General features: G+C 37.8%; 1 protein-coding gene across 3 annotated transcripts in view; it reads left to right on the top strand.

Moving 5' to 3' along the window:
• TNPO1 (transportin 1) overlaps window positions 1–22,342 on the top strand; it is a 44,698-nt gene extending 22,356 nt beyond the window's left edge. The window contains exons 12-24 of one of the 3 annotated variants that reach the window (XM_060761683.2): window positions 59–284; window positions 1,583–1,754; window positions 4,940–5,026; window positions 5,419–5,526; window positions 5,733–5,891; window positions 6,362–6,449; window positions 8,145–8,243; window positions 8,402–8,497; window positions 11,133–11,208; window positions 11,992–12,091; window positions 14,094–14,168; window positions 15,056–15,198; window positions 17,053–22,342. In XM_060761683.2, coding sequence (XP_060617666.1) covers window positions 59–284; window positions 1,583–1,754; window positions 4,940–5,026; window positions 5,419–5,526; window positions 5,733–5,891; window positions 6,362–6,449; window positions 8,145–8,243; window positions 8,402–8,497; window positions 11,133–11,208; window positions 11,992–12,091; window positions 14,094–14,168; window positions 15,056–15,163 — 1,394 coding nt within the window. In that variant the 3' untranslated portion in view covers window positions 15,164–15,198; window positions 17,053–22,342. Of the gene's footprint in view, window positions 1–58; window positions 285–1,582; window positions 1,755–4,939; window positions 5,027–5,418; window positions 5,527–5,732; window positions 5,892–6,361; window positions 6,450–8,144; window positions 8,244–8,401; window positions 8,498–11,132; window positions 11,209–11,287; window positions 11,386–11,991; window positions 12,092–14,093; window positions 14,169–15,055; window positions 15,199–17,052 lie in introns of those variants that run through there. The other 2 variants (XM_060761684.2, XM_060761685.2) reach the window with 2 other exon arrangements.
• Window positions 22,343–22,511: the final 169 nt, after the last annotated feature.

The raw sequence follows: 22,511 nt of genomic DNA on the forward strand, positions 1-22,511 counted from the left end.
GATTATGTGATTACTCCAGTTTCTCAGAGCATTTCTAATTTATCTGTGGTTCTTGCAGGTTGTATGCAGGGTATGATTCCATATCTTCCCGAGCTAATCCCTCACCTTATTCAGTGCCTCTCCGATAAAAAGGCTCTTGTGCGCTCCATTACTTGCTGGACTCTTAGCCGCTATGCACACTGGGTCGTCAGTCAACCCCCAGACACGTACTTGAAGCCATTAATGACTGAGTTGCTAAAGCGTATCCTTGATAGCAACAAGAGAGTACAAGAAGCTGCCTGCAGGTAGGTCAAAACATAAAAATAGGTGCTGTGGCTCAGGTGCATAGGAAAGACTCCTTTTCCATTGTGTTGCAATATTCCATTTATTTTTGCAGAACAGTTCTTTTTTTACTTTCTAGAAAGTCATAGAAGTTTCTCTTCTAGATGCCTTGCATTCTGCCATTTTTCTCTCAGACACAGAGCATGAACACAGAGTGTTCTGCAGGCAGGGAAGCATTCATATAATTAGGGGCATCTGTTGGAAATAGAGCTGTCTATGTTGTGCTGCCAGCCTCTGTGCCATTCTGCCTGTACTGGGAAGTCCTAGTGTTCAATTTTTTTAAAAGAATGTATACAAACATGCTGGAATATATCTGATTCATAGTGATGTAGTAGATAAGCAAGCATGTCAGGTGTTAAAAGTAGACGCATAATAATGTTTGCAAAGGGTATTTCATCAAAGACTGAAATAGGCACACATACCCCAGATTCACAGCTTCAATCCATCTTGGCAGTTATCTGATTGTTTTGATCAATGTGACCTTTGGTTTCAGGACTTGATAATTTGTTATATTTAACTATGTTTTTATTTTAATTGTGTTTTTGCTTTGGTTGGTGTTTTTTTTTTTTTTTTTTTCATTTGTGTCTGTGGGCATTTTGTCCCATATGTAAGCCACCCCGAGTCCTTTCAGGGAGATGGTGGCAGGGTATAAGAATAAAGTTATTATTAATTACTATTATTATTAATTTACTTTTATCCCGCTTTTCTCACCCAAATTGGGCTCAAAGCAGCGTACATAAGACCATAACAAATATATAATACAAAACCTCTCATCCCACAACACAACATATGAACGATAAATCACACATTGTATAAACTCAAATTACAAAAATATAAATAAGCATAAAATATCATTGTCAGTTTAAAACTACACCTCCGGTCACTGAGGTTATCCTAATACTTTAAAACATAAGCTAAACAGTTCAGAGCTCCATAACTCTGCCTATATGAGCCTTGAGGCCTTATCTGACCAAAGTGACTGATCTTGTACATTATCATACAAGACCTTAAAAAGGTCTTCACTTGAGAGCGAAAGGCCAGTAACGAGGGGGTTAAGCGTACCTCTTTGAGGAGGGAGTTCCAGAGCTGCGGAGCCACCATCAAAAAGGCCCTCTCCCTTGTTCCCATCAAGCATACTTGTGACAGTGGAGGACTGAGAGTAGAGCCTCTCCTGATGATCCCAGGGCTCATGTGAGCTAATAGGAAGAGATGCGGTCCCTCAAATAGGCTGCAAAAGACTAACTTTTGTTTTCTTTTTTAGTGCCTTTGCTACTCTAGAAGAGGAGGCTTGTACAGAACTTGTTCCTTACCTTGCTTATATACTTGATACTCTTGTCTTCGCATTTAGTAAATACCAGCATAAGAATCTGCTCATTCTTTATGATGCCATAGGAACTTTAGCAGATTCTGTAGGCCATCACCTAAACAAACCAGTAAGTTTTGTTCTCCTCTCATTTTAGATACAAATAATTGCTTCTCTTTTTAGACCTATATACTAGGCATTGTTTACTTTAGTGAATTACAAAATGGAAAATGTCATTTGCCTTACTGCAACAGATTTACCCTGTCATCTCTTAGCTGCTCTTACCAGTTTTTTATGGAGCTGGATTTTGCTTGCTTTGGGTTAGTCTAGTATGAAATCATGGCTGCATTGGTTCAAGGATTATAGCTTAATATAATGCACATCTATTTTCCTTAAGCTAGTGCACTTGGCAGTCTTATCCCTAGTGATATTTTATCACACAAAATATATTTATTACATTATTATGTAGTATGGGGTACTCAGGCTTAGCAGTGATGCTAATTTTTTTAGGCATTTCAATTTATGGATGATGTGAGTTTTGGAACTTAGACTTGAATTTCTAAGCCTATACTCCTTTCTGTGTAAAATCTGTAGAATTTAAAGAATTGTGAAACTAGGTACACATCTTAAAATTGTTTAAACTTTTATTTCATTTGCCATTTGGCAGACTTTTGGGAATACCCAGCACCATGCTGTACATGAAAGTGTTGTTATAACAGGAGAATGTCAGAAACTGACGTAACTTGTGAAACTGTTGAAAGAATAAAACTAGAAATTATCATGGGGCTAGCTCAAACCCCTTGTTAGGAAACTCTTCCTGTTGTTGTAATTATCTGAATAGTAGGTTCCTTTTTCCTTTGAAATTGCACAGAAGAGCTGCAGCATTTGAATGCTTTGAACAGTTATGTGTTAGTTTACACCTGCTACTAAATGTATTTCCAGTTGTATGTAGTGAAGGTGGGTAGATGGCATCTACTAACCTGTGATTTCCAATCCAGCAAGTGGTACACGCATGGAAGCTTGCTTCTGCGATCACATGTATAGATTGTGACAGGTGCATTTATGAAACTAGGACCATCAGACACAGATCCTCAAACTAGATAGCTTTTGTGTGAGGCCTAAAGAGGCAGCAAAATTGGGAGCATCTGAAAGAACCTGCTTAGATCTGTTCCCATTGAAGGGGACAGTGGGAATGAATGGGCAGGAGAACTAAAGCTGCAGGAAGTCACTTTCAATGTTGCACAGTCACAATGGGGGAAAATGGCAATTAGGTGAGTCGACACTCTAAATACTTCTTGAGAAAAGTGCTTCATGAAGGCTCATTTGTGCAGCCCTACCTTGGGGGGATTGCAGGTAATGGCCTCTAAACTGTTTGCAATTCCAAGTCAGAGGCAAGGCAACCTTCCCCTCGAAAATGTCAATCTTGGAATACAGTGTGATGAACCAGTTTCACTAATGCTAATGGAAAAGAATTTGTTTCAGACTTTCTATTATATACTAGCCGTCCCCTGCCACATGTTGCTGTGGCCCACTCTGGTGGTCATGGGGGTTCTGTGTGGGAGGTTTGGCCCAATTTTATTGTTGGTGGGGTTCAGAATGTTTTGTGATTGTAGGTGGACTACAAATCTCAGCAACTACAACTCCCAAATGTCAAGAATCTATTTTGCCCAAACTCCACCAGTGTTCACATTTGGGTGTATTGAGTATTCGTGTAGAGTTTGGTCCAGATCCATCATTGTTTGAGTCCACGGTGATCTCTGGATGTAGGTGAACTACAACTCCAAAACTGAAGGTCAATGCCCACCAAACCCTTCTAGTGTTTTCTGTTGGTCATGGGAGTTCTGTGTGCCAAGTTTGGTTCAATTCCATCATTGGTGGAGTTCAGAATGCTCTATGTTTGTAGGTGAACTATAAATCCCAGCAACTATAACTCCCAAATGACAAAATCATCATTTTTTGAGTGATGGTCACTCCTTGTGTAGTGAGACGTTTTGGTGTGATTTCGTTCATTAGTTCTTTTGTTTTTAAGGTACTCATTATGCATAGAGCATTTTTATATATAGAAGATATTGCTCTGGGAAGCAGTTAGTTGTCCCAGATCAGTGGTTCTCAACCTGTGGGTCCCCAGGTGTTTTGGCCTGCAACACCCGGAATTTCGAGCAGGTTTACCAGCTGGGGCTTGAAGGCCAGAACAACTGGGGACCCACAGGTTGAGAAGCACTGCCCCAGATGGTAAAGCTTTCTTGGTCTGCTGGAAGTTACTCTGGCAAGGAAGCATTTATGCATGGCAGTTCTTAACATTAATACTTGTGGATGCTAGCTCAGTCTACTTAGTAAAACCCCTCCAGTGGGTTGAAGTAGTCATGGGGGTTCTGTGTGCCAAGTTTGGTCCAGGGCGATCATCAGTGGAGGTCACAGATTCTCTTGTTATGGATGAACTAAAACTCCCAGAAAGGAAAGTCAGTCTCCCCCCCCCCCCCCCAAACCCCTCCAGTAATCAAATTCCAACATATTGGGTATGTGTGCCAAGTTTGGTCCAGGTCCATTGGTGTTTGGATTCACACTTCTCTCTGGATGTAGGTAACTACAACTCCCCCAAATCAAGCTGAATTTTCCCCAAAGATCTCCAGTATTTTTTGCTGGTTATGGGGACTCTGTGTGCCAAGTTTGGTCCAATTCCATCTTTGGTGGAGTTCAGACTGCTCATTGATCGCAGGTGAACTATAAATACCAGTACCTACAACTCTGAAATGTCCAGGCCAATTCCCCACAACTTTAAAAAGCGGGGATGTCTGGGATGGAGGAAACACATAAAATCTAGGATGGAATTGTCGCCATATGAAAGCCTTCACTTGAGTGGTGGGCAATATTATTTGTGGAAGACATCGGCAGGGCTCTTGTACATGTTCATGGCGCTCACTATACCTTCAATGTCATTGGAGGAAGGGCCATTGGTGTGTTCTGAGTTGTGGGAGCTATAGTTGTTTATGAAGGCAGGAGCATGTCTGTGTAAGTGGACACCCCAGCCACACACACACATATTTTAACCTTTATTGTATGCATAGATTAGCAACTGATGGCTTTGGCATGCAGCTGTTGAATAGAGCCTTTCTCTGTCCCAACATTTGAAAATGCATTTTGGAGGATACTTTGACTGGTGCATGATGGACATCCTTTTTGGGAAAAGGTCCCACAGTATTTATAGCTTCTATTTCAGTGTCATTTCCAAGATTTTCTAAAAGGTTTATATTTCAGTGCTGTTTCCAGGATTTGTTAAACTTGCTTAATGACATATTTTCCCTTCACTTTCTGTAGGAATATATTCAAATGCTTATGCCTCCACTAATACAAAAATGGAACATGTTGAAAGATGAAGATAAAGATCTTTTCCCTTTATTAGAGGTAAGTGGCATTGTTAGCGGTCTTTGTAGTTCTCCTTCATACATGCATTTTTTAAAATTTAACAGCCATTCTGTGTGGATATCTTACATTGCAATACTTTAAATGGCAATTTTGTGCATATTTATTTATGAAGAAACCCTACTAAGTAAAGATTCATAGAATTGGATTGTAGGGACCAGTGAGCTTGGTAATCAACTGTTTCTCCTCCTCTTGACTCCTGGATCTTTATACGCAGTCCTTGAATCTGATTTTCAGATCTCTGAATCTGTTTGGTTTGATAGTAGATGTCCTTGAGCAGTTCAGAATGTTGTCTTTTTGAAAATCTAGGGATTTTGTTTAGTTGTATGTTGGAGTCAGAGCTGATATTCATTAGCTTTTGTTCTGTATTTCAGTGCCTATCTTCGGTTGCCACTGCCTTGCAATCTGGCTTCCTTCCATACTGTGAACCAGTGTACCAGCGCTGTGTAAACCTGGTACAGAAGACTCTTGCACAAGCCATGGTATTGTTCTGTTGTTAGATTTCAGAAAATGAGGAGATTCAGACTCATTGGGATTTTAAATTAATGCTTGTTTCTTAGAGAGATTTATAACATCCTTTGACTAACTGAAACATAAAATAATTGCATAGTATATAGTATGTTGCATGTATGCTTAAGCCTTTTAAACATCACTTAATTCTTGTGCCTCTGTGTGTGTTTAATTACAGTTGCACAATGCTCAACCAGATCAGTATGAAGCTCCAGATAAAGACTTCATGATTGTGGCTCTTGATTTACTTAGTGGTTTAGCTGAAGGACTTGGAGGCAACATTGAACAGCTTGTGGCTCGGAGCAATATCCTGACACTTATGTATCAGTGCATGCAGGTGAGACAATTACTCCATATATTAGAAATTTTAGTCAAAAAAATCTGGGTCGGCTTATCCACAGGTCAGTGTGAGTACTCTTAACAAAAAGAAACCACTCCTTTCTCATTACAATAGTGAAAGGCAAAGCTTAGTCTTGGGAGAACCTACAAGAAACACCACCTCCTTCTCCATTCAGTGTGGTGCCACTTTTGGTCTTTTTGATTGCCAGGGCAAGGAAATTGTAGGGGCCAGGGGTGACTGGCCCCTTAAGGTGACATTGATGCTTCCCCCTCTTTGCGAAATGGCCCTCGACTTATCTACAGGTCATATCAAATTTCATAATTGTGGCCCCAAGACTTGCTCTCAACTTATACATTAGGTTGACCTATACGTGAGTATATGCCGTAATCCTCCTCCTTGCCAGCTCAGTTGTATAAATAGAATGTTAAACCAGGACATGAGAACTTGCCTCTGTTTTTCTTTTCCAGGATAAAATGCCTGAGGTACGGCAAAGTTCTTTTGCCTTGCTAGGTGATCTGACAAAGGCATGTTTTCAACATGTGAAGCCCTGCATTGGTATGTTACATAACAGTACATGTTCCTCTCTTTTACAGGAAAAGACTACAAACTGCGTTGTGTTTTGGGATTTCAGTTTTAAATCTTTGTGTTTTGTAAATCATTATATTCATTAGACTGCCTGGAAACATTCTGTTTTCTTATATAAAGGCATATTTTGAAGCTGCTATTGTCTGGCAGTTGAGGGGAACACTATTCAACCTTGTCTAATGGTGTGTTCCTTCATGTATCACAAAGAATATAAACTAGATTTTTAATATTACCATTTCCTTTTCATTATTAGTTAGTAGCCAACTATTAGGTCCCCACCACACCCCACTGTAGGCCCCCTGGTGGCACAGTGGGTTAACTCGTTGAGCTGCTGAACTTGCTGACCAAAATGGCAGTGGTTTGAATCTGGGGAGTAAGGTGTTAGGCCCAGCTTCTGCCCCAACCTAACAGTTTAAAAATGCAAATGTGAGTAGATCAATAGGAACGGCTCTCCGTGCAGTCATCCCAGCCACATGAACTAGGAGGTATCTACAGACAATGCCGGCTCTTCGGCATAGAAATGGAGATGAGCACCACCCCCCAGAGTGGGACAAAGCTAGACTTAATGTCAAGGGTGAAAACTTTACCTTTTAATGGTTATCTATATGTTATTGACTTCACACAGTGGGGGAAAGTAGCATAGCTCTTGTGATCATTCGTCTGATGAAAGGGGACAAGTCTTTGTCTACTGTTCTCTTCAGGAAGGAGCAAAATTAACTACAAGCCTATAATCCTTTCCTAGCCTCTCAAGAAAAAAAATCTCTTGACAATATTTTAACTCCATTAGGTTTCATTCTTCTTCCCTCATTGCTGGTTGATTGCTTTTGTAACACAAAATAAATTCTTCAAACAGGTCTCAGAATTTTCTTTATGGAATTCTGTTTCTGTTTTGGACTGGTATGAGGAACTAGTTTCCGGGAGTCTTTGAAATAATGGGAAGGAGGAGTGAATCAACTCCAAATAGTACTTGAGTGGAGAGATGTTCTTCTCTCAGTAATATTGATGCCGTCAAGCATTCACCCAATTCCTTAGAATCATAGAATCATAGCGTTGGAAGAGACCTCATGGGCCATCCAGTCCAACCCCCTGCCAAGAAGCAGAATATTGTATTCAAAGCACCCCTGACAGATGGCCATCCAGCCTCTGTTTAAAAGCTTCCAAAGAAGGAACTTCCACCACACTCCGGGGCAGAGAATTCCTTCAATAAGCAGTTAGACACATGCTGGGATTTGAGTCTTGACCCTTTACTATGGTACAGGAATGAAATCCTAGCTGTGAGCTCTAATCACAATCACAAACAGCAAGGATCTCGCTGTAGTAGCAGTGCAGGATGGTGGGCACTGTGCTCTTTCTGACACAAGCTTCTGCTATGGTTGTTCATTAAAACAAATTAAAACCTTCAGACATTTAAACAAAGGTAATGTCTACAAATATTTCTGACATTTTGTTTATAGTGGAGCAGAATCTTGTTATGTTGGTTGGTCCCATGATGGGGTTCACATTTTTGAGTCTTGATCGCATGTTCTTGGATAGTGCTGCCCAGTTGTTAAAGTGTTCTTTGTTCTTAAAAAGGGTTGTTGTTTTTTTAATATATATATATATCACATTGGAGATTTTTTTTGTCAAGCTCAAATTAACAATATGACTTGTTTATGTTCTTTTCAGCTGATTTCATGCCAATTTTGGGAACCAACTTAAACCCAGAGTTCATTTCTGTGTGCAACAATGCCACATGGGCAATTGGAGAAATATCTATTCAGATGGGTAAGATTTACTGTTGAGTGTAAGTTTGGGCTTTCTGCCAAATTACCTTTGCTTTTGTTGCCAGTTGTAAATTTTGCCTTTTGTTTGAGCTCATGTGCCCATTTTGAAAACACATATTCCATTTTTTAATCAGTTGTTTATGTGTTATCTCTTTCTAGGTATAGAGATGCAGCCTTATATTCCTATGGTCTTGCACCAGCTAGTAGAAATCATTAACAGACCCAACACACCAAAGACTTTGTTAGAAAACACAGGTACCCCACAACATAAATGAAATTATGCCAATGTCTGTCTTTTAGAACTGGTTATTGGGGGTTACATGGAAATCGTGAAGTCGTTTTTGCAAGCAATAGACTTGCATTACTTGTCAAGTGCAACTTCTTTTTTTAATTCACAAAGTATTTTTTAATTTATTTTAAAAGGTTTCAATTGTAATATTAAAAACTCCTTCAGTACAGACCTAAAAGTAATTTAGGATTTGATATCTTTTTATGTACAGACAGATTATGTGTGCATCTAAGTAAATACCAAAAACCTCAAAACTGTAATATGGATTAGAATAAGAGCAAACTAGCTGACTATTATACAGTATATATTGTTAATGTACTTGAAATTAGCTAGTTTAAGTAGATCTAGCTTTTAAAGGGAACGTATCATAGTTGCAGATTGAAGTACTCTTGATACTCGTCTTATACTTGCCAAAACCATATCCATTTCTTTTTAAAATAAGATTTTTTTCTAGAAAATTATAGTTGTTAGTTGGCACTGTAATCTAATACTAAAACCATTGATGTTTGTTTATAGTTAGTCACAATCTTTAGTAAACATTACCAAAATATCAGTCAAAACAGGACAGTGCATAAATATTCCAAGCACGTTTATTAGATAGCTAGCACAAAATAAAATTCTAGCAGCATATGGATGGTGCTCCATGCAGTCATGCTGGCCACATGACCTTGGAGGTGTCTACGGACAACACCGGCTCTTTGGCTTAGAAATGGAGATGAGCATCACCCCCCAGTGTCAGACATGACTAATGTCAAGGGGAAACCTTTACCTTTTTAGCAGAATATTTCTACTTTACATGGTAACTGAAAGATATACCAGGTGGTTATTTCGCATTTTATAGGTATTACACTATTCACAATTATTTGTAAACACTTTTGGTTTTGTGGAACATTCTTTAAAATCAAAGAAGCCTCTGAACAATGCGAGGGAGTAAACATTGGTACATTACCTTCAGTGTACATTTGTTCAATCACAGCAAAACTTCAAGAAATACCAACTCTCAGTTTTACTGTTAAACATTGTAAATAAATACCCGAATAGTTGATAGTAGCAATACATGTTGAATGTGCTGTGCTTAGGTTTGTTGTGGGATATTCTGCTTTGTAGTGCAGAATGTTGTTATGCTTCAAGTCTTAGAACAGTATGCACAGATCTAGCAATCCTGGCATATTACGGTGTCTTTCTTATGACCTTGGTAGGAACACCTGCCAGAAACAGATTGTGCAATCTAAAACTCTTAAGTCCTAAACTGGTTCATATATGCTTCTCATAAAGTTCTGTATTAAGATTAAATTTAACTAAATTCATCAAAAGTGGCTTTGGGGGCCAAATATCCCAATCTCCAATTTGCAAGCTTGTATTATTAATATCCTATAAAGTACTACCAGTAATTTTTAAAAAATAAATTAAGCAAAGTTCTTTACTTTAGCATATGAGTTATAGAGTGAGTGTGTGTGTGTTTCATTTTATAGTGTTGGTATATCCTACACCAAATCTCATAGTGAAAAGAGCATCATCTGCTTTATTGCATGTGTTCATGAGATTGTTCACAAATGCCTGTTCTGGAGTGTTGCATAATGTCTTTTAAGCATAGGCTTCTCTGCTTCATATGAATCTGCTGGATTTTAGTACTCATGTAGTTTGCTTCAAATAATCCTTAAACATTCCCACACTCTCCCTTTTTCTGAAGTAAATACTCTGTGAGTTGAGAAAACACCACTAAATAATTTTAAAATGCTGGAGTTTTTTTTAACCCGAGAGGACACCTCTCTAGGAATTTCTGTTTTCCAGCATGACTTTCTGGTCAACTTCCACTGAAAGCTGACCATAGAATTGCATTGGCGGACATAGAGATTCCTAGAAAGATATTCTCTCTAGAAATCTCAGGGTGCTCTAGCTTAACTGGAAGAAGTTAATGTGTGAACACGAGGACCTAGAAATTCCTAGAGAGAACATTTTAAATCAAATCCTCAAAACACTAAGAACTGATTTTTTTTGTAAGACGGAAAATACAAAGATGTAAGTTATCTTAATATGAAACATTATATCCCATTTTTTTTACTGAACATTATGATTATCCCAGGGTTTGTTTTTTTTTTGCTGAACTTAGCTTAAAATTACTAAAATTCATTCCTCCAAGCAATATGAAATAGGGTTTTAATCATTTTTGAAGCTTGTGGATTCAAAAAATTAAATACTAACTTTTCAAAAATTATTACAAATACTATAAAACCAAACTTGAATGGTTTAAATCACTACAAATGTCTGAAGGGCCATTTGATAATTTTGTCCTAACTTTAAAACATTGAATGAAAGTGATCTTTGGATTTTAATCCTGATTTTGGTGTTCTCTCGCCCACCGAATTCCTTTTTCCCGCGTCCCTCCTCCTCTGAATAGTATGCCACATGTTGCCGCCCCTTATTACCGGGGTGGTAATGAACAGCACTGGTGAAATCTTATGTTTATTATCATACACAGGTTCTGTTGGTTTCTGTTTCTGAGTTATTTGTTGTTTTTTCTTTATTTTTCTCCTTCCCCCCTCATTTGCTCATGTCTTGGTTGGCGTTTGGTGGTGTATAACCGTGATTGCGTTACCTTAGCAATAACAATTGGTCGTCTTGGTTACGTTTGTCCTCAAGAGGTGGCCCCCATGCTACAGCAGTTTATAAGACCCTGGTGTGTATTATTCAATCTTTTTTTTATTCATTTTTCTTCACTTTCTTCTTTCTTTCCTCTCTCTCTATCTCACTTCTAGATATACTTTTCAGTTGGTTACAAAAATCACTATTCTTAATCATTGCCAACCATGTGACTAATCTTGTCCTATCAGGTTTGTGAGTTTTTTAGCCGTACCGTCGTGTATATATTTTATGTTGTGGCTAACAACTAATGGATGCATGGGAGAAGATTGTCACATGCTTGATGTGTTAAAGCTTGATTATTAAAAGCATTTTAAAATCCACCAGAATGATGATATGCATGCAAATAGCATAAAATGTTAAAACATCGCATCACATTACTTCAAACTCATTTGCAATTTGACTTGCTGTCTAAAATATATGTCTATAGATTTGTATCAAATAGCTTGCTTGCCGCTGTAACCAGTGAGAAATGTTTCGTTATTGGTATTTGGTATATTTTATACTGTGACATTATATATTGCTTTCATCAATGGAAGCACATAAATAGATGTATAGTTTATAGAGGTATTTAATGGAATATAGGTCACCCTTAATATTGGTTGTATATTGCGAGGAGGAATTTGAAATTAACTGATATATTTATATCTGCAAAATGTTTGGTTTTCAAATCAGGTTAAAAGTACACAAAATGTATAAGAGTTAGGAAATCCATGTTGCATAGTCCTTTTTTCCCATTATGACACTTATTCCATCAAATACTGAGCAACTTCAGTTCTCAGAAAGAAGACTCATAACATCTGGTTCTTTATTTTGTTAGGTGTACCTCTCTCCGAAACATAAGGGACAATGAAGAAAAAGATTCGGCTTTCCGTGGGATTTGTACCATGATTACTGTCAATCCAAGTGGAGTAGTCCAAGTAAGTCTAAACTAGAAAGCAATACAGCCAGTCCTCCATATTTGTGGATTTGATTATTCACATATTTGATTAAAATGCTTTTTCTAGGAATGTCTGTGTGCTCCAGTGCAATTCTGTTCTCAGCTTCCAGTGAAAGTTGACCATAAAATGATGCTGGATGAGGTTACACTTAATCCAGAGAAGATAGAAGTGCTCCTGATCCGTCAGAAGGCAGATCTGGGAGTAGGGATTCAGCCTGTGCTGTGTCTACCTGAGGGCACAGGTTCGTGGTTTGGGGTCCTCCTGGACTCTGTATTGAACCTGGATTCCTAGGCTTCTGCAGTGACCAGGAGTGCTTTTGTTCAAATAAAATGTGTGTGGCAACTGTGCTCATTCCTTGAGATGTCAAATCTGGCCAAAGTGGTACATGCTTAGTTATGTCCCTTCTGGATTATCATAATGCACTTTATGTGGGGCTGCCTTCGAACAGTGTTTGGAAACTTCAGCTGGTCCACAGAGCTAAGACAGGTTGCTAACTGGGACCAGCTACAGGGAGCGGACAGTTCCCCTGTTGCAGCAGCTCCACTGGCTGCCTGTCTGTTTCTGGGCACAACTAAAAGTGCTGGTTATGACCTTTAAAGCCCCAGGTGGCTCAGGTCCGGGAAATTGGCTGACTGAATCCCTTTGTACAAACCTGCCTGGGCTCTGAGATCTTCAGGAGAGCCCCTTCTCTTGGTCCCACCTCCATCTCAAGCTTGGTTGGTGGGAACGAGAGAGTGCGCCTTCCTTCTTGGTGGCCGCCCCTAGACTCTGGAGCTGCCTACCCAGGGAAGCCTAGATAGCCCTCTCCCTACCCCTCTGGCAGCAGGCTAAAACCTTTTCATTCAGGCAGGCTTTTAAAGAAGGTTTTTAAGATCAATTCAGGGGGTGCTGTGGTTTTAGCTATGAACAGTTTTTAAAGAGTTTAAACAGTTTATTTTAATACTGTCAGTATTTAATTCTATTTTGATGTTTGTATATTTTTAGGTTTTAAATTGTATTGTACTTTTTTACTTTAAGCCTCTTTGAGTCTCCTTTTTAGAGAGAAAAAGCAATTGTTATTGATGATGATGATGATGATGATGATGGAGGATGTAGAAATTCCTAGAGAGGTGTTGTTGGGTAAACAAGTAGTTACAATTATTGAGTTTTGTATAGTATCAACAGACAAGAAACACAAAATATAGCAATTTTTTCCCCCACAAATTTCACTTTCACAAGGGACCTGTGCCCCTAACCGTAGCAAATATGGAGGACTGGCTATATCTCTCTTTGTAACAAGAATTGGTTTTTCAAAAAGATCAGGCCATTTTCTGATAAAAATAGTGCAATGGTAATACAGGTGGGCAGACTACTGTTGACTTGACCATACATATCTTCTGCAAATTATGAACCATGGCATACAGGTACAGTGGCCCCTGGTATCCGGTGGTGTTTGGTTCCCAAGACCCACCTGTGGATAACAAAATCTGTGGTTACAAAGGAAAGCTCAAGAAAGCTATCTTTCTTTTCCATCCTTTTCTTGACTTGTGCCCTTATTAAGTGCAGCTATGGTTAGCCGGGGGGGATGGATTATGGGGCATCTTCCTTTTCCATTTCTGTTCCATAGCTACTAACGTGTGTGTAGAGCAGGACTTGGGGTATCATTTGTATTGGGATTGCAAAGGATTACACCTCCCTCATGCCAAGACTCTCATCTGGATTTAAATAATTGTGATGGGTGTTAATGCGCTTCTAGTAATCCAGAAATGGACATGTCTCATAGTAAATTATTTTACAATCTGAAACACCTAGGATTTCATTTGAAGAACTACTGTTTTCTTTTTGAAATAGATTCCTAGATTAGGATTTGTGGGTGTTAACTTCTATTTCTGACCTCTGGAAATTGAAGCATAATATAGATCTGTTACTGAGATTATTACAATTGTGTCAGTTTACTTACAAATAGCTGTTTCTAACTTCCCGATTTTGTTAACGTTTATAGGACTTTATATTTTTTTGTGATGCTGTTGCATCATGGATTAGTCCAAAAGAAGATCTCCGGGACATGTTCTGTAAGGTAATAAAGGTTCTTAAGGATTTAAGGAAAAATGCATATTAGTATAATACTCTGTACAGTGTATATTTTGGTATGAAATTACTCTACAGAATCTGTAGCTGAGGATTCATAACTAATGGCAAATCCATTGTGATTTTCACCAGTAGAACAGCTGTTAGGATTATTAAGGCATGTGAAGATCAAAATCCCATATATAATCCTGCATCGTGTATATACGTACAGTTGCCAGCATAGTTAATGCTGAATTTCTCATTTGCTCAAGTTCTGCAAACAACTCCAAGGCCTTTAATTCATCTCTTTGCACAATTATCAGTTGACCCACCATTCACTGATTCAGTAAGGAGAGAAAGAGTTGTTTGTGTATTGCATAGCTTCACTAGGGACTACAATTATACAAGAAAGTGCAATCACTTGAGCAGTGCTTTTATGCCAGTATAGTATCCCAACAGGATTCGAGCCAAACAATTACTTCCCTCTACATAAGATGGCTGTGTTTCATGCTATAATGGTACCAAGAGAGAAACAAGAAGGCACAGTTGGAGATAAAGTTGATTGTTCTCCTCAAGACTTCAGTTGTTATTGAAAGTTCATTTGTAATACTTTTAGGTTTTAAATTATATATTGTATATTTTACTCTAAGTCACTTTGGGTCTCTTTTTAAGAAAGATAAAGCGGGGGATAGAAGAAGTGATGATGATGATGATGATGATGTTAAATAGCAAGTCAGAGATAAGTTGTTCAGTCTTTCCTTTGAAAATTGTCATTTAATAGGCTACTTTTTCACGTGGTACCTTCAGTAAAGCCTTCTTTTGAGTAATTTTCACAATTTATGCTCGAAACAATTGTCTATCTTAGAAGTAAATATATAACTTTCTGCTCTCCTGCAGATTCTTCATGGATTTAAAAATCAAGTTGGGGATGAAAATTGGAGGCGTTTCTCTGACCAGTTTCCTGTTCCCTTAAAAGAGCGCCTTGCAGCGTACTATGGAGTTTAACCTAGTATAATCAAGCTGCAGTACCATAATTAGAGGTAAGTTGTCCTCATCCCCTCCTTTCTAGTCAGTTACAGAATTTTTTTACTGTTATGGTTATTGATTGCTTTGTAACTCAAGAGCGTTACACTTCCCCTTCAGATCAGCACGTGTTCATTCGTATGTTTGTCAAGGGCCAGCAAGCCAGTCTCACTTAGTGGCGTTTTTGTTTATCTCTCACTTTTTTCATGGAACTATTTGGGGAGATTACACTGTGCTGGATGAGTTGCTTAGACCTCAAATTGATTTGTTTTTGTAGCAGCGAAGGGGGGTTATCCATTATTGCTGATGCCTGGAATTTTGATCTACGCTTGAGGAGGAAGAGGGAGCATACTCCTTAGGAAACTTCCTGCTAATTCTTTCTCTTACTTTATGGATGTTTCTCCAGTGGTTTTTTAAAGCATTAAACAGTTTTTATTTCTCTTCCTTTCTAACTCTAAAAAGCTTTTCCCCCTCCCTTTATTCTTGGTCCCCCTCAAAACACACTCCCAACAGATACTCCTCTCTTGTTCTTCTCCATTCCATTTTATTTTCATTTAATCTGTGTCCTCTGTGAGGGTCCTGCTAAGAGGTGCCCTCAAGGGTTACCTGCTTGCGTGGGATTAAGATCATCACTGTTCAGAGTGAGTAACAAGTTAAATAACTCCACCTCCTATCACTGGACCTTCTGCTCTACACACAATTAGACAGATCAGAACCGCAACAGCCCTGCCTATGTTTTGACTCTTTCAGCCCCCAACCTAACTTTCCACCTTTCAACAGAACACTATAGAAAATCTAGAAGGATTTTGCCTTGTATCTATATCCAAATGTCAGTAGAGGGTAGCACTGAAAATACTTTCATGAACTGTGCTGGGGCAGCAAAAAGAGTAAGAAATCTATGTGACTCGTGGTTTAGTAGTTTGCCTGAGCCTATTGCCTGAAACAAGCAACTGGCCATGGAATGAGATTTCAGTTGGAGTTCCTCAACCAGGAGTAATTTAAACGTACAGAATCATTTGCCAAAGAAGGATCATTTTAGGTAGTTACAGTTTCTCTGATGAGGTTTAATTTGGCTTTGGAAGAGGAGCTCACTATCCAGGCAAACTGGTAGACATGCTTTTAGAAAAAGCTCAAAGCAAGAAAGCAGACCTTTCTTGCAGTGCAGTGAACTTCTCCTGGAAGTGCTGAACTAATTGTAACTTTGCACTTCTGATGTTATGTTTGTTGGGGGAAAACTACCCTAAATTATAACAGAGCATCCAAAAACAAACACGATACAAAAATTGAGCATCATTAGCGAACAGAGCGTGAGGTGCTGTGTGAGGTGGCTATAAAGAAATCAGAGCTTAGGAGGCAAACATGCAGAGTCCAATCTTTAAAAAAATCACAAAAGGTTTATTTACAACAATAAACAATAAATGCATTTCTTAATCAAGAACTAGGGCTGAGCTACTCTTAACACCCATCTCTTCTAAGGTTTCAAGAAAGGGAAAACTCAATCACTACATGTCTCCTGACACACAAGCAGAGAGAGAGCTCAAAGCACACAGCACATACCCTGCATACACTTTAGAAGGCAGAAGTCAGATTCAAAAAACTTGCAGTAGAAAAGTATCAATTTTAAACAACCAATTAGAATGAGAGCAAAAAAGAGAAGAGAGATGAAAAAGATAAATTCCCAGCTGACATTCAGGAGACATGGGAGAAGGAAAAACCTCAGACTATTCTAATGCTAACTAACTTCTCATTGAGGATTGCAGGCTTGAGTGGGGTTGAATGCCCAACATTTATTTTTTTTTAGCAATAATGGTATTACATTAAATTGCTTGCTTTCTGAAAACTAAACATATAAATTATTTACTTTTTTTCAGGTCCTTCAGTCTGGAAGACTAGGAGGGAGCCTCTGCACCCAGGGAAAAAATGTTACCCTTTACTGGGGGGAAGGGTAAACCAGTAGGAAATACAGTACAATCCCAAGCCTACTGGGAGGGGCGGGAGGGAGGTGTTGCCGTCACTGTATTAAGCCGATGTTGGGAAATGTTTTAACATCTGGAGCTTTTGTGGGTGGAAATCTGTCTCCTGTTACAACTCTGCACTGGATGTGAAGAAGCGCAAAAAAAAAGAGTCTATTCACAACAGCACATTCTACAATATTACGGGGAACTGTACCAAAATGAAAACTATAAAATTGAACCATAGGGATATATAAAGAGGAAAATACATTGTGTTCAAGTGATAAAGGAAACCGAAGAATGAGGATTACAGACAGTAAAAGGTGTTGTAACAAGGGGTTTCTGCATTGTTTCATCTTGATGGGATTCCTAGGTATTGCATGTTGATGAAGAACTAAACCAATGAAGTTAGGACAGTTAAAATTAAGCTTGCTGCTGGTATGAGGAGCAAGTACTTGCAGCGTATAAATTTAAATCACCCCATGATAAAGTAATACAAGTTAGTGCGAACAAAATGAAGCAACCTGCAAGATGCCAAATGAGTCACTCCTTTTCATTTGGGGGAGGGGGGAGGGACATTTCAGAAGAAAGGTGAACCTTTAATTTTCACATTAAAACTTAAAAAGATAGTGGATATGATTTGATGGTTGTACTTCATTAGATTTAATTTCTAGACTAAGTCATAATTCTTAATGTGCAGTTTAAGGTTCAGGCATGCATTTTGGATCATAGTGGTCGAGCGTATTTTTAGTGGGAAAGTAGCATGCTTGCATCAAAGAGTGAGAGTGGTATACATTTACTTCCGTTGCGCCAGTTTTGTGTTGCAGTTTACCAATTCAGTATATCCCTGCATTTAAAATTCCTTTAAGGTTCTGTGAATTTTATTTTTTTTAATTAAGGGTATAGGGTAAAAAAAGCAAATACTGTAGTTACAACTAGGCCTCGAAATATCTTTTTAGGATCTCTTAGGAAATAAGATTGATATTGTATTGTGTAACCTGCACAATGTGGAAAGCTGATATTGCTGTGCAAAGTTTTGCCTCTGTGCCGTCAGCGTGATGTGCTTTCTGCATGGTTATACTAGTGATTTTTATCAAACCTAAAATGAGTTACATGGTAAGACCTGTTTAAGGCTACGTAAATGTTAGTCGGCGCGTAAAGACAATTGTAGAAAACTGATGACATGATTGCTACATTTCAGTGTTTATTCCCATCAAGCATATTATCTATTATTTCTCCTCTCCCCACTCCCCTTCCTTGCAAAGCATGATCTTAAATTAGTAGATGTAAAGCAGGGTATCTACACTATATCGGCGCATGTTGGTGGCCCTATGTGTCCTAGAGAGAAATCACACAAGGGTGCAAGTTCAAAGCTGCAGAGTGAAAGTTAGTTTGGATCCTTTTCATTTCATTTGTTTACCTTTTTTGTTCTCCTTCCTCTACTCATGTGTATTCCTGTGAATAAATCCTTGTTAAGTTAACTCTTTACTTTTCTTTCCATGTGTATTTTCTTATGTACTGTGAATGTGAAAACCTAACTGGTACACTTGATTTTGTGTTACTATAAAAGTGAAAATTGTGATTAATGTATAATGCATATAGGGTATCCCATGATGATAGAGGAAAATGGAGAGTAAATAACTCTGCTGGTCAGAGCTTGAAGCCACACTTTTCCATTTTCTCTTAAGTGCTGCAAAAATAATCTGTGCAAAAAAAAAAAAAAGACAAGAAAAAAAGCCATAACACCCGCCTTACATTTTAGCTTCTCATTTTTGCATTGCAAAAAGCAAATACTGGATAACTGTTTTTTGTAGGGACTGACTTTGCATGATTTGGTTCTTTTTAAGGTTGTATGATTTAGCTGTTGCACTGAAGTTCAATCTTGTATGAGTGTGAATTTACAAAATCTAAAATCAGGTTTTTGTTTAATGCATGGGAGCATGCACAAATCTTATACATTCCTTTTTTTTCCTTTTTTTTTTTTTTTTTTGCAAATTTAAATGATTTCAGTATGCTTGGAAGTGACATTTTTAATACATGTCCAGAATTAAAGCCTATAAAGAATGCAATTGATAGCTACTACATCATGCAATCCACTGGAACAAAACTGCATGTGGCAATCTTGTTAACTCATTGTGTGAGAAGCCACTGCATTTCTTTTGGCTGAAAACATTTAATTGTAGTTTTTTCTGATCAAATAAATAATACAAATTCCCAAGGAAATGAATATTTAGTCAGGGTGGGGACTTGCCTTAGATGAGGGTTTACATTTAATTTCTCTGTGGACAGTGCATTAGCCCAATCTTTCTCTTTGGAGTTCTTTAAAATGTATATTATTTGTTAGGCCCTTGTAAAGTTGGAACTGTTAAGTTGCAGATAACATTTAAGATTAGCACATTGTAACCACTTATATAAATAGAATCAATTTTATTACATGGGTTAATATAGAGGGATGTGACTGTTTTACTGTGACTAATCTGATCACATAGAAAAGTAACAAAAAAGCAATATTGCAGTTTGAAATGATTTCTTGTTTATAAGTTCATGCTTTATTCATACTAAATAAGGTATAATGTAGTTGCAGAAGCCACTTCAGTTAGAATTTGAGGTAAGGAGAGCTCTGATACAACACTAACAGTTGTAAATCAAATACATTGCATCATGGGATATATAAAGCATCTTAATTCTTTCCATGTAGTCTTGACAGTTCTTGAATGTTGACTGAATGTTGATAACTGGTAGAATTGTGAGTTTGTCTTTGTTACATTCCAGTGTTTTCTGCCTCTTGGCATGCTATAAGCACGGCTTACTAAATTTGCTCCTTATGACCGTGAATAAAGTGCTTAGTGTGCTAAACTACAGAAATAGCCGCTGCTAAGTGATGTAGATTTTCTACTTGAATATTTTGTTGTAGGAACCTCAGGAGGTCAGTGTTTACTGTTTTTTATATATGCCTTTGTTTTCGTGTCCAAGGCCCCCTGCTTTTGAAGGATTCTAACAGTGAACAAAACTGCCGATCAACCTAAGTTGGTAACAGAAAGCGTATTTTAAAAATGTTTAAAATGCATCTCTTTTGCAGTCGAGCTTGTCCAATACAAATAGGATTTTCTAATAGTATCCTTTGCGACAATTAAGGGAAAATGTCTCCTTTCATTTCTTTTGGTCTGAAGGGACTAGATACATTTTGTAAATTTTTTAAGCTCAATTTTCTTTTCTGAATTGGTGGTGTACACACCAGTTGTAAGAGTGAGGTCCTAAGACAGCGTTCTTCAACCTGGCCCACTCCAGAAGGATGTAGTCTAACGTATCTGGAGGCTGCTAGTTTGGAGAAGTCAGCTCTAACGCTTTGCACCCTGGTTCTTAGAGAGGTTGACTCTGATGTCAGTTCTGTTCACTTCATTGAGACTCACTTCCAAGTTAGGATTGTTGCCTTGGCTTCATGCCACATAAAGAAAGGGGTGCAGTCATGGCAACATGAATAGAACAATGTTGTGTTAGAATACATAGCCAACAAGATGTTTTTAAAAACATTGAAATAATTTTAGTTTTGTAATAAAACACTATTGATACACACTGTGATAATTATGCATTTTTCTTTAGCATTGGCATGAATTACTTAAGCTACATGAATACTGTGTAATTTAGATTTATACTACTTGTGTAAGAAGATTTCCAAAGCTGAAACTTCTGTTGTTTGAATAAGAAATATTCATACTAGTTTTATCTCAGGTAAATACTCTTGTACCCTTTTTTTGTTTAGATAGAAGAGGCTTCTAATATGTCTTAAGTGTACCAGTTTGTCTTTCATATAGGAACTGCCTAGTGTCTTAAACTCTCATACCTAAATTAACTTACTATGGGACAGCAATGACTTTGCTTCAATATAAGTCACCTATTTTATTCATATTGAATGTATTAAATAAAGATGTGTAACATTCTTCTTAAGAGAAGAATGCATCTGTGCGAAATAGCACCTAAAATCACCATAAAGAGTGCTTTATATTGTGCGGTATAAAGTTACGCTCCTGATTTTTTAAAAGCAATTTATGGCTTGGCATAAATATTTCTGATATATTTTCCTGTATAAATGCCTATACCTTTCTAGAGTACTATGTAGAGTCGTAACAAAAATACCACTTTGTAGAGCATCCCTAGACAGTAAACACAATCAAGATCGGACACTCTGCTCCTCTAAGTTAATGAATGCTGAGCAGTTGTCTCCTAAAAGTTGCTGTTTGCATACATATTTATTATATATGGTGTAAACATTGAGAAGTCTGGGATGCTTCAGTCTTGAGAAGACTTTTTTTTACATTTTAATGCAGTTCTACTCAACACTGAACTCAGACTGAAGATGCTGTTCAATTCAGAATGATATCTGTAGCCAAACATTGCTCTTTGGACTTAATTGTCAAACCAATTTAGTGTTAGGCTGTCTGGAATGAAACCGAAATAATGGCATACATTGTCCCTAAGAGATGGAGTTAAATCAGTGCATAACAGGGAAACTCTTAATGGTTATATTGAAGTAAACCTCCACTCCTTTTGTTTTTCTGGACACATGTACTTTCAAAAAACAGTTAAATTGAAAATTGGCTTTGATACTGATGTCTTTTCTGTCCCTTCTACTTCCAACATGTCAGTTCATTTAACTGCTCTTTTTCAGGTTGATGTACAATGAAATCCTTAATAACCTTTTAAAAGTGTTCTTTCCAAAAAAAAATTAAAGCACTCTTTCTTTTTGTGCCCACCTATATCTAAAGATAATCAAGAGTTGTTCTCCCATTTAACTCTTGCTTATCTTAAAATGTACTAGAGTTGGATGTAATAACAATAGTTGAAGTAGCAAAATGGCCAGATCTTTCTGCTGACAACTTAGGTTGTGTGCGTTTTGCTTGAAAGCTTTAAATTGGATGTGTTTTTCTGTGTTAGAATATTCCCTTCAAACATATCCTTCAACCTGCTTTACTTTGATTTTTTTTCTTGTCTGCCTCTGCTAACACAACTTCATTTAAAATAGAACATGGTTTTGATTTTTTTGATAAGCTGCTGAATTCTAAAGAGTTTTTTGGGGCCACCAAATATTTTGGATCATGCAGAGAATATATATTGTAATGTAGTAATTTTGTATTTACATTTGTATGATGTGACAATAGACGTGAATGTTAATCACTTGCTTGACTATGTTAATAAAATTTGTTTCAATATAGACACTGCACTCTGATTCTTAATGGAAAGAGGAGGACCTCATTCAAGAATTTTGGTTTGTTGTTAACTCAATCACACATAGAAGTCATAGAATCATAGAATCCTTGAGTTGGAAGAGACCTCGTGGGCCATCCAGTCCAAACCACTGCCAAGAAGCAGGAAAATCACAT

This window comes from Anolis sagrei, chromosome 2 (genome assembly GCF_037176765.1).
Source record: "Anolis sagrei isolate rAnoSag1 chromosome 2, rAnoSag1.mat, whole genome shotgun sequence".
NCBI classification, from domain to species: domain Eukaryota; kingdom Metazoa; phylum Chordata; class Lepidosauria; order Squamata; family Dactyloidae; genus Anolis; species Anolis sagrei.